Source organism: Saccostrea echinata, unplaced genomic scaffold, assembly GCF_033153115.1.
Source record: "Saccostrea echinata isolate AGI-Se365-2 ecotype Australia unplaced genomic scaffold, CSIRO_AGI_Sech_v1 ptg000086l, whole genome shotgun sequence".
Taxonomy (NCBI): domain Eukaryota; kingdom Metazoa; phylum Mollusca; class Bivalvia; order Ostreida; family Ostreidae; genus Saccostrea; species Saccostrea echinata.
This window is the reverse complement of record NW_026889835.1, coordinates 785,981-798,158: the sequence shown is the minus strand read 5'-3', so window position 1 is coordinate 798,158 and position 12,178 is coordinate 785,981. Positions and strand designations below refer to the sequence as shown.

General features: G+C 35.3%; 1 protein-coding gene across 5 annotated transcripts in view; it reads right to left on the bottom strand.

Annotated features, from left to right (window-relative positions):
* The window catches only part of LOC133177003 (uncharacterized), an 80,048-nt gene that overhangs the window by 1,665 nt on the left and 66,205 nt on the right, over positions 1–12,178 (bottom strand). Inside the window, exons 11-15 of one of the 5 annotated variants that reach the window (XM_061312082.1) lie at positions 8,755–10,277; positions 8,505–8,620; positions 6,541–6,659; positions 2,829–3,111; positions 2,282–2,467 (exon numbers count right to left, since the gene is read on the bottom strand). In XM_061312082.1, the coding sequence (XP_061168066.1) occupies positions 2,282–2,467; positions 2,829–3,111; positions 6,541–6,659; positions 8,505–8,620; positions 8,755–10,277 (2,227 nt within the window). The remainder of the gene's footprint in view (positions 1–2,281; positions 2,468–2,828; positions 3,112–6,540; positions 6,660–8,504; positions 8,621–8,754; positions 10,278–12,178) is intronic. The other 4 variants (XM_061312081.1, XM_061312080.1, XM_061312078.1 and 1 more) reach the window with 4 other exon arrangements.

The following is a 12,178-nucleotide window of genomic DNA, read 5'->3' as shown; positions in this document are numbered from 1 at the left end:
TGTACAAATAAAATTGTTCATGAAACATGATTTTACACATGACAAACTAGATTTAGATTTCTCCTTAGCAAATTTGGCTGCCCTTTACTCACTTTATATTTTGAGACAATTTAAAAAACCATAAGATATCGCTCCCTGTGAAGTTATATATATTCAACTTGCAGTCAGTTTTTGATATATTTATTGATACTTTATCTCTATTATTATTTATGTACAAAGAAACTGAAATGTTTAGAGTATACCGTATGTGTACTTAAAAAAGCAGGTTTCATATTTTAGCAGCTTTGGTGCAGACAACAATGTGCTAATTCATGAATACTGCTTAGAAATCATTTATATATACAATACATGGCACTGATATGTGTTGCGCTAATTCATGATTACACCATCAACTCAGTACCCAGTGATTGCACTAAATTTTGAGTACGCCAATTTATGTACATGTACATTGCATGTATATTCTTGGGAGCAGTTGCTATTTCAAACATAGTTTGAATATGTGATATCACCTATCTGAATAAGTGATATCACCTATTCAAGATGAATATCACCCCATTCAAATTGGTTGTATCACATATTTGATTTGAATAGGTGATATCGCCTATATGAATGAGTAATATCATCTATTTGAATAGACAATATCACTTTTTAAATAGGTGATATCATTTAATGGCAGTAAATACCAACCCCACCCTCACACTAAACAAGAGGCCCATGGGACACAAGGCTCACCTGAGTTACTATGGCCCATCTGTTCTTCATCAGCAGATTCTTTTTCCTACATATTCTTATGTAAAATTTTGATCACATATTATGGCCCCATCCTACTCAGAGGGTCATGATTTTAACAAACTTCAATCTACACTACCTGCAGATGCTTCCATATAAATGTGACTAAACATGGATTTGCTGTTCTTCAGAAGAAGAATTTTAAAGATTTTTCATATGTATTCCTAAGTAAAACGTTGATTGCCCACTGTGGCCCCACTCTATTCCTGGGGTTCAAGATCTGAACCTACACTGGATGCTTCCATGTAAATATTAATCAAGGCTTTGCTGTTCCTAGAAAAACAAGATGTGTTTGTGAAACACTGATGCCCCCATATGGCAGCTCAAAGGTCAAGGTCTAAAAGGGCAAGATTGTTGGTACCCAAGGAAAGGTCTTGTCACAAGGAATATACAAGTGAAAAATGAAAACCCTACTTTTAACCATTCAAAAGTTATGGCCAAGATTAGAGTTTTTCAAACGTAGGTCAAACTCAGAGGTCAAGGTCAAATGGTCATTATTTGTTGGTACTCTAGAGAAGGTCTTATCACAATGAATACACATGTGAAATATGAAAACCCTAGTTCCAACTGTTCACAAGTTATGACCTAGATTAAAGTTTTTGTAAAGTAGATCAAACTCTAAGGTCAAGGTCAAAAATTCAAAAATATTTGTACCCAAGGAAAGGTCTAGTCACAAGCAGTATACATTATAAGAATGAAAGCCCTAGTATCAACCATTCAAATGTTATGACTAATGGTAAAGTGTGGTAAAATTTTGCAAAAGTGGGTCAAACTCCAAGGTCAAGAGGTCAAATATGTTGGTACCCAAAGAAAGGTCTTGTCACAAGGAATACACATGAAATATGAAAGCTGTAGCTCCAATCAATCAAAAGTTATGGCCACAGTTAAAGTGTTTGCAGAGAAACAGACAGACAGACAGGGCAAAAACTATATGTCCCCGAATCTTCGATTTCGGGGCATAATAATTTGAAAGATTTCTATATATATTCATATAGGTCATGAAATGTATAAACTTAAATTTGCAGTATATAATGAAGCTTTCGCATAAGTTTCATCTTTTTCTGGCCAGGTAGTTCTTGAGAAAAAGATTTTTGAAAGGTGCCATCAAATTTTCACAAATTCTTAATTATCTCCCCTTGAATGAGGGTGTGTCACTTCCTGTAAACAGACATAACTCCCCTTCACCCCAGGATGCTTTAAAGCAAGTAGCTGAAAATGGCCTTGGGGCTCTGGAGAAGAAATTGAAAATGTGAAAAGTTTACAGACAGATGGACAGACAGACAGATGGACTCCAGACACTTTTTGATCAGAAAAGCTCGCTTGAGCCTTCAGCTAAGGTGAGATAAATACATGTATTTGTTTTTAAAAACAGAGTGATTTTGGCTTTCCTGTAGAATCACATTATCATGTTTTACAGAAATTTTAATGATACTGCATATTTGAATGAAAATATCGATTTGTTGTACATATACCATAGACATTGTCTAATCACCTACACCATCATCAGATTGCTGGTCATCACTGTATGTACAATCTCTACACCCTTTCCAACTCAGAAGGCACGACTTAGCTTGAGGAGATTCTGAGGATACCACAGTAAAATCAAAGACTTTAGTGGCTGATGCAGGTGAGGGGGGAATATGACCGGGAACAGGGGAGGGATGAACCTCTAAACTATCTGTAAGGGAACAAAAAATAATAATCTGATAAAAAAAAATTATACTGAAGACTTGAAAGAAGCTACATGTAACAGTTCAGACTGTAGCAGGTAATCTAGCTACTACTGTTTGTAGATCTGTCGAATGCACCATATGAATTAAAGCTTTTTTTCCCTACATAACAAAACTGGAATACAGTATTCCAGTTTAAATTAATTTGAATTTGCTCTTCTATCTTGAATTCAGCTCAGATCACTTTAGTAATATAACAAATTTCTTTCAAATGTAATTATTTGGTTATTCAAAATCAATATATATGTATAATCCAGTCTGAATTAATTTGAATTTTGTTCAAGAGTTCCATTAGGGGAGCTAACTCACCAGAAAACACAGGGATAGGGGATGGGGAGAAGGCAGTCTCCATTTCACTGCTGCTGTCATCGGGGTTAGGTCGATGGAGAGCGCTGTTACAGGCCATTCGAGCGTGCCCATTGCGCGAGTCCACATGGTGATTGGAATGGACAGAGTCGTTGTTGTTTTGACTACGATGAGTATGACTTGGTTTCTTCTTCCTTAAAAACTGTACAAAGCCATGCTTCCATGGTGAACATTTGATAAACTTTTTGCTCTCTGTGTTGTGTTTACCATTTTTGTCAGAACAGTTCTGCAAAACAAAAAGATAGAATATCAGCAGATATCTTTCTTCCTTTTTTTTTTTTTTTTACTTATTTTTAAAATAAAGAGAGAAAACTGGAGATGACAAGATTAATCATTATCCATGAGAAGAAAACCACACTGATAAGAATTTGTTTCATTCAAAATATTTTGATATTCAAGACTTTTTTTATCTATTTTCCAAGGAACTGCACTCTTGGTTTATACGCTTCATATCTTTATAAAAGATTTCTTTCATTTTCTTGCCTGTATTTTTTCAGATTATGTTGATGTGCAATACCAATTTAAAACTTGATATTAGTAGCTTGACTTGTTCTCAGTATCATTAGATATCCATGACTTAAATTTTTAGTTTTCAAAAGAACTATGCCAGTAAATAATGAAATTATCTGAAGATATTTTAAAGTTATATGTGATTAGATTTATAAACTAATGTAAAATAGTTTGCTTTAGGTGATAAATGTATCATTCAAAACTGCATGGCTTCAAAATTTAAAATGGACAACCAGGCCTACAATGAATTCAGATTTACACAAATGTACATTAAATTATGAAATCAACTCTTTGCATTTTTGCCATACCAATGTAGCTTTACTTCAAGTATGATTTAACATTAAATTTCAAAACACTTTCAAAAATATTAACTTTTATCCTTGTACATGCATTCAAATTTTTAGAGAAAGAGATAGAGAGAAAGAGAGAGACAGATTGTGATTTGATATTTTTTTTGAAAAATAAGCAAATTTCAAAATAGGTAAAAGCAGCATATGTTTCTGCAGTCATATTCATATATTACTTACTAGTCATGATGTCAGTAAAAATATTGTATGTCAGAAAATTTTAAAACCATATCTAAATGTATACCAATATGCCTTTTTATAAAAATTATACCATTCAAAGAATATTTAAAAGTTATACCATTTAAAGAATATTTGAAATTTATACCATTTAAAGAATATAGTGTTAGGAAAAATCCATATCTAAACAATACCAAAAAAATAATAATAAGGCAATAAGTAAATTCATACAATAGTTTTTAGAAGGAAGGCTGGAAAATACTAAAGCTAAGCAATTATCTTGTTAAACTAGTTAGTGGGAAAATTAGAGAAAAATAAATAACAATCTAGTATATAAAATAAATTTTGACGAGTATTAACATAATCCCTAATCAATGAAATTTGAAAGGAAGCCATAGATCTTTTTGAAGACGACATTTATATGTGGGTGTCTGTCAGTAAATGAAATCTAACTGTCTTATAGCATTTCTTTGTTATGTTGATACTTTTGGTAAAATGATTTAAGGAGACTGGGTGGTCAACAAATTACCCAAAAGATCCACCTAAAAATATAAAATATGATTTTTCTAACCATTTACTATTATGTAGTAAGAAAAAAACCACATGTTCAAGCTATAAAATTTAATACAATTTTCTATATTTTATTTTTTTACAGAGCTCTTCTTTTCAGGAGATTTAAATATATAAAAAAATGGTCATGAACATCAAGGCCTATGGAATAGTTTCTGGTTACATGATCTAAAAAAATGATTATTACCATGTGTATCTGTAACAATTTACATTTATTGACTGTGTTTGATGGCAACATACTTTTTGTCAGACCCTGAAGAACCAAACTGTTTACGTGAGGCCGTTAGGCCGAAAGCAAACATTTTGGTTCAAGGGGTCAACAAAACGCATTTTGCCCAAGAACACAGTCAATGAATATTTTGTTATACCTTTTATTTATTTATATTTTTACTGGCTTCCATGATGAAAAATCTCTTTACTTGCACTGCGGAAAAACTCGGTCAATTCACCTAAGATTTAGCTGATCCCACCCAAAGTGTAACGTAAGCGGTCCAATATCTCATCGATAGGTCCAATATCTCACTCTGCAGTCAAACATTGTAAATGTTAAGACTTTTTTAGTATAGATTTATATAGGAACCAATTTTTAAAGGTATAACAAAAATGCTAATTTAGACTTTAAATTAGTTAGCTCTCCCATTCCCAACTAGTCATGACCATGTGACTTTGACAAGATACTGAATCAAGGTCATACCTCACCCACCCCACCCAACCCCCATTTAATGAGCAACAACATATATTTATATAATAAAATATATGTAATTTCCATGCAATAGTTGCAGAATCATACTTCAGGCATAAATTTAGCATATCATTCCATGTGACCTTGAAAATACAAACTCCTCAAGGTTATGGCACATATCAAGGTCAAAAATAAGCTCAAGGCACATGCAAACTTGTAGCAGAAGAAATGCCTCCTTCCATTCCTGAGCTATGTGTATTGTAGGCTTTTGTTAGATATACTAAAAGCTTTATGGATTATAAAATCTTATTGTGTAGCACAAGAAGAAAGAGGACTTTTTCTGTTGCATCTATATAAAATTTTGATCAGTACCTATTTTGCAGTGTTGGCTATTTTTTGTTTGCATTGAAGAAAAACAGGCTAAAAATGCCAAACAAAAACTAGAAATAAATAGAAAAGCATTATTATTTTTGAAACTCATTAAAATGCTAACCATTTACATGTAAATAATGACTACTGAAAATAGCCTATGCATGATATATTTAGCATATATCATGATAACATACATTTGATATAGAGGAGAGAACATCCAGATATATGTTACAATAAAGGCATGACACTAAAGAGAGAGGATTTACCTTATGGAACTGTTATTTATAGGCCATTTGCTGCTTGATTGGATTCGTGAAAGAAAAAGAAGTTGCTGGTGTAATTTATTTGTGGATATTAGTTGAAAGAAAAAAAAAAGCCTTAAAGAGATTAGTGGCAAAGATAAAATGTAATGTAGGACATACGGTACAGTTTTATTAACTTGACCAAGAAATAAAAAAAAATTAAAAACATTAAAATTTGGTGGTTGTTATCAAAAACTGTGTAATTTCATTCAAACGAGTAAAAAATAAATGAAAGGAGTAAGCTACAAAAAGTAAGCATTAAAGAATATTTCAAGACACAAAGCATTTCTCATTTTCCACAAATGCTAGTTAGCTGACTCAGACAATAAAGCTTTCAGAATAGGAACAACTACCATTGAATAATGAAATGATGCTACATTTTCTACCCACACATAAAATGTGTGTGGACCTCTAGACAAATCCAAAGATGTGGTGGATTCAGAGGGATACGATCAGGGTCCATTATTTTTATTCTTACACCAAAATTAAGAACAGCTTTTTTTTGCCAGAATATCTCTTAATGTGAACTATGTTTCAAAAATCACAATTGAATTCATGCCCTTTTCCTCTAAATGGAACCCAAACTAACCTTGGATCCACCACTGTAAATCTATATCATGATACAAATGCACAGCTTGACTTCCAGGACCAGATCTCTACATCCAATAAAGGGACATAACTTAGGAAGCACTGACCTGGGTATTCTTGCCCTTGATGTCATTGTCAGTATTGTCATTATTGGTCAAGCAGCGATTCTTCTGGTTTGACTGGGAAATCTTGGATCCTTTGACTAATAATTCTGTCTCCTGATCTTCTAAAATAAAGCACATTTTGCAGTCTGTATCTTGCTTTTCCTTTCAATAATAAGTACAGTCAAACCTCATTATTTCAAACTTGACGGGACTGAGAAACAAGAGGCCCATGGGCCACAACACTCACCTGAGTCAATATGGCCCTGTTGTTCTTCATCAGCTGATTTTTTTCTATTACATATTCCTATGTAAAACTTTTATCCCTGTTGTGACCCCAACCTCCCCCTAGGTGTCATGATTTTTATAGATGTAGTCCCAATGTACCCCTCAAGGCCATGATTTAATCAACCTTGAATGTTCATTACCTACAAAATACTTCCATATCAATGTGACTAAAATGGCTTTGCTGTTCTTGAGAAGAAGATTTTTAAGATTTTTTTCCCTATATATTCCTATGTAAAACTTTGATCCCCCCATTATGGCTGCAACCTACCCCCAGAGGACATAATCTGAACAAACTTGAATCTACACTACTTGAGGATGCTTCCATTGCAATATGACTAATCAGGGTTTTTCTGTTCTTGAGAAGAAGATTTTAAAAGATTTTTTTCCTATATCTTCCATTATACACTTTGATCCCCAATTGTATCCAAGACCCTACCCCAGGGTCTTGATTTATACAAACTTGAATTTACACTATCTGAGGATGCTTCAATACATGTATCAATATGACTTATCAAATCTTTGCTATTCTTGAGAAGAGGATTTTTTGAAGATTTTTCCTATATATTCCTATCTAAAACTTTGATCCCCCATTGTTGCCCCACCCTACCCCTGTGGTAATAATTTGAACAAACTTGAATTTACACTATGTAAATAAATTTTCACCTTAGTTTCAACTTTTTTTTTTTTGGCCCAGTGGTTTTTGAGAAGAAGATTTTTAAAAGATACAGCCAAATTTTCAATTATCCTTAATTACCTCCCCTTGAAAGAGGGTGTGGCCCTTCATTTGAACAAATTTGAATTCCTTTACCCAAGGGTGCTTTATCACAAAATTGGTTAAAATTGGCACAGTAGTTCTGGAGGGGAAGTTGAAAGTGTGAAAAGTTTACAGATGGACTGACAGATGGACAAAATTTGATCAGAAAAGCTCACTTGAGCTAAAAACTGTGAGATATCCAAGGATTTGAGATACAGAAGTTAAAATACATTATGGAAAAAATGGTTGAGACTTCCACCTCACTTTGACATAACCATAGTATTTGAAATATTGAAGTTCAAGATAATAAAGTTTAACTGTAGTTTAAAGATTACATTTTAGAAACCATTTTGATATTAACCAAAGTATTGGAACAGTGATTATGGAGATTTTCTACGTGACTAGCTTAAAGTAAAAATGAAAATGAAAAAATAAAACTGCCAAATGTGTCTAACGTCGGTCTCTTTTGAGACACCATGATAAAGTAGTTGAAGCCTGAGTTCGTTTCAGAAAAGTTAAAATCACACTTTAATATATAACACCATTGTTTTAAACTTTTTTTTCAAATTTTGTTTCCAATAAGAGAAGTTTGGGGAATATCAATTTTATAAACAGTTTTATAAAAACTGTATCTATCATTGTGTTTTGTAATGATTTTAAAGTGTCCCAAAAAATGCCCCCCAAAAAAGAATCGCATTTATTTATGAGGTTTTGATAAAGAGAAGGAATAAAAAGTTGCCTAGTGGGAATTTACATCATCTTGAAAAAGTTGCTATTCAGAGGATTAAAAAAACCCACACACAAACCAAGCTGTACAAAGCAAGCAATACAATCAACTTGGATTTTCTAATCATTTCATCTAATCTCATGCTTTGAAAAGCACTAGGGTAAAAATAAGCTCAAGCAGTGGATGGGTGTGCATATTTACCTTTGTTCATTGGATGTATTTTGGCTCTGCTGACTGTTGACCCTTTGTCCAATCCATCATCTGCTTTATTTTGGTCATTCCCAGCACCAGCAGATAAAGGGTCCACAGAATTACTCCTGAAAATAAACCAATTTTAGTTCCTTGGCATATTAACATAATTCAGATGTTTTTTTACCAAACCTCTTTATTCTTCCTCTTTCTTGGATGCTATGGACAATTCATATGGCTGTGACTAACATGTGATACTTACTGACATTCTTGGACTTCTGGTTCCTCATTTGCATATTTTGGGCTTCCTTGCAAATTTGAAAGGGAGGATTTTTGTTTGGTTTTATTAGACTTTAATTTTGCATTTTTCTTTTTCAGGTTGAGTTTGTAGCCAAAACATGGCAAGGTTGGGGTCTGCACACAGCTGGAAGGAGTTGTGGCTGTAGATTTTAATTCAGTATTTGAAAGCAAGAAATCAAAGTCATCACTGTGGAAGCTTTCTATGCGAGCAAGAGGAGTTTTGAACATGTTTCTAGTTGGGGTATTGGGCATAGCAAACTTATACAAGTGTTTTGAATAGCTTTCTGATGGAGTTAATGGACTAAGCTTGTCCTCTGGAAGATTTGGTTGAATAGAAGACTCTGGTACATTCACATCACTACTGGCATTATTGGCAATATCTTTGGCATGAACACTTTCTACACTGGGGAAATTTTTCACCACTGGCAATTTCAATTCAAGCTTTTGAGGTGTGCATAATTTGCTAGGATTTAAGTCCTTCATGGTAGTCTTTTTCACAATTTGATCTTTGGAATTAATCCTCCTCCCTTTCAGTGGATGATGGATTTCCTTCACCACAGAACTCGGATTTACCACATCCAACAAATTGGTTTTACTATCTGACTGATCCTCTGAACAGTCCACATCTGAAAGACATACAATTCCTACATCCTGAGGCATGTTTGGAGAATTTCCATCCACTTGGTCAAATCCACCACAAGCTTCATCATGACTATCACTTTCTGACAACACCTGAATGTCACTCTTTTGCATAGAAGAATAATTTTCATCACAAGAACCAGAAGAGGAATAATTGCACTCTTTTTCACTCTTTGCAAAATGATCTACTGCAGTTTGAATCTGACCATTCCTAGATGGAGAGATCAACTTGTTTTTAGGTCTCACAATGGCTTTGATATCTGCAGAAGCAATTTTTGCCTCGACAGAGTCCTGATGCACAGCCTCTAACAATGGATGTTTTGATTGCCTGGAATGTATCTCAGCAGTGGATGTAGTAGTTTTGCTAACTGATACAGGAACTATTTCTTCTGGATGAAGGTATCCTGCAGAATTTGGACAGGAAGCATCTGAGTTATTCTGATCACTCTCGTCATGTGAGGAATCATCCATCACATCACTACAGGATTTGTGTTGTTTCTGGCCAGGCACCAATAGTGTCACAGAATCAGAATGGAGTTGAATTGTGGCAGACCTTGGAGTTTGATTTGCACTAATTGGAGGGTCAATCTTAATTTCTGGATTAACAAGCAGTACAGGACTATTGGGTTGTGAAGAACTTGTGTGTTCCTTCATGCTAGCAGTCCTCCTGTGACCTGGGCCATAAGAACTGGATCGAGGACCCTGCCTCCTTTTTGAGGATCTCCGTCTGAGGGAGCGTCTGTTGTAGGGCTGGGCTTGACCAGGTGATAACAGATTGGGGTTGTCTTGTCCAGGAATTCCCTGAGTATGAGCCAAGTTTTCTGTTGAGTGTGGAACAGATTCCGCCTGCAACAACAAATTAAAACTAGATATCATTGAGATGGGGCCATCTCAAAGGGCCCCGCTTTCAGCAACGAACATGAAAATGTAAGGTAGCTGAAAAGGGTTTATTTTGAAGAGGAACACTTGTGTACCATTAAGGGATGTGTTGTTTGAGTCTAAAGAGCTTCTATGTCATCCTTGTTATAATAAAAAATGGCACGAAAATCAAGAGTGCTCCATACCCTCTATCAAAAAACGGCACAAAAATCACAAATGTTGCATATCCTCTATGAACACTATTGCATATATATCAAAATATGGAAGGAAAATCACAAATGTTTTGTACCCTAAGTCAATTGGTAAAGTTTGAGGCTGACTGGACTTAAGAGAAAGAAACCATGCACCGAACAAAGATTTTAAACAGAGAGGCTATTTTTGACCTTGACCCTTGACCTAGAAACTTCGTTCAAGGTCACTGCACATCCATTGACCAGTGGCACTCTGAGAGTGAAGTATGAGCCACATTGGACCAAAACGAAGGAAGAAGATATGCTCCGGACAAGGATTTTTCATATAATTCTGCTATGACCTTGACCTTAGACCTAGAAACATGGTTCAAGGTCAATACACACTCTTTACCCAAAGGCACTCTGTGGGTGAACTATGAGCCAGATTGGGCCAAGGAGAGAGAAGATATGCTCCGGACAAAAATTTAAACAGAGAGGCTATTTTTGACCTTGACCCTTGACCTAGAAACTTCGTTCAAGGTCACTGCACATCCATTGACCAGTGGCACTCTGAGAGTGAAGTATGAGCCACAATGGACCAAAACGAAGGAAGAAGATATGCTCCGGACAAGGATTTTTCATATAATTCTGCTATGACCTTGACCTTAGACCTAGAAACATGGTTCAAGGTCAATACACACTCTTTACCCAAAGGCACTCTGTGGGTGAACTATGAGCCAGATTGGGCCAAGGAGAGAGAAGATATGCTCCGGACAAAAATTTAAACAGAGAGGCTATTTTTGACCCTGACCCTTGACCTAGAAACTTTGTTCAAGGTCACTGCACATCCATTGACCAGTGACACTCTGTGAGTGAAGTATGAGCCACATTGGACAAGGGGAGAGAATATATGCTCCAGACAAGGATTTTTCATATAATTCTGCTATGACCTTGACCTTAGACCTAGAGACATGGCTCAAGGTCACTGCATGCCCTTTACCCAAAGACACTCTGTGGGTGAACTATGAGCCAGATTGGGCCAAGGAGAGAGAAGATATGCTCCGGACAAGAATTTAAACAGAGAGGCTATTTGTTACCTTGACCCTTGACCTAGAAACTTTGTTCAAAGTCACTGCACATCCACTGACAAGTGGCACTCTGTGAGTGAAGTATGAGTCAAATTGGACCAAGAGGAGAGAAGATATGCTCCGGACAAGGATTTTTCATATAATTCTGCTATGACCTTGACCTTAGACCTAGAAACATGGTTCAAGGTCACTGCACACCCTTTACCCAAAGACACTCTGTGGGTGAAGTATGAGCCAGATTGGGCCAAGGAGAAAGAAGATATGCTCCGGACAAGAGATCTCGGACGGACAGATGGACGGACGGACAGACGGACGGACGGACAGACTGATCACTATAGGGCGCCCGCAGAGCGGGGCCCTAATTATATCTCTAGCAATATACCAAGGTATTATTTCTGCATACAAGTGTATTTTAATGTACACATAAGTGCTCTTAATTTAAATCTTACAAAACCAGATACTATTTGCTAATTTTGTACATGTAGTACATGTATTATCCACCAAAGAACTGCAACTGAATTGCAGAAATGCATGTGTGATAATTCAAATTCAATGCAGAAGATTACTTTAACAATCCTAGATCAGAAAAAAATGACATTATTAAAACAAT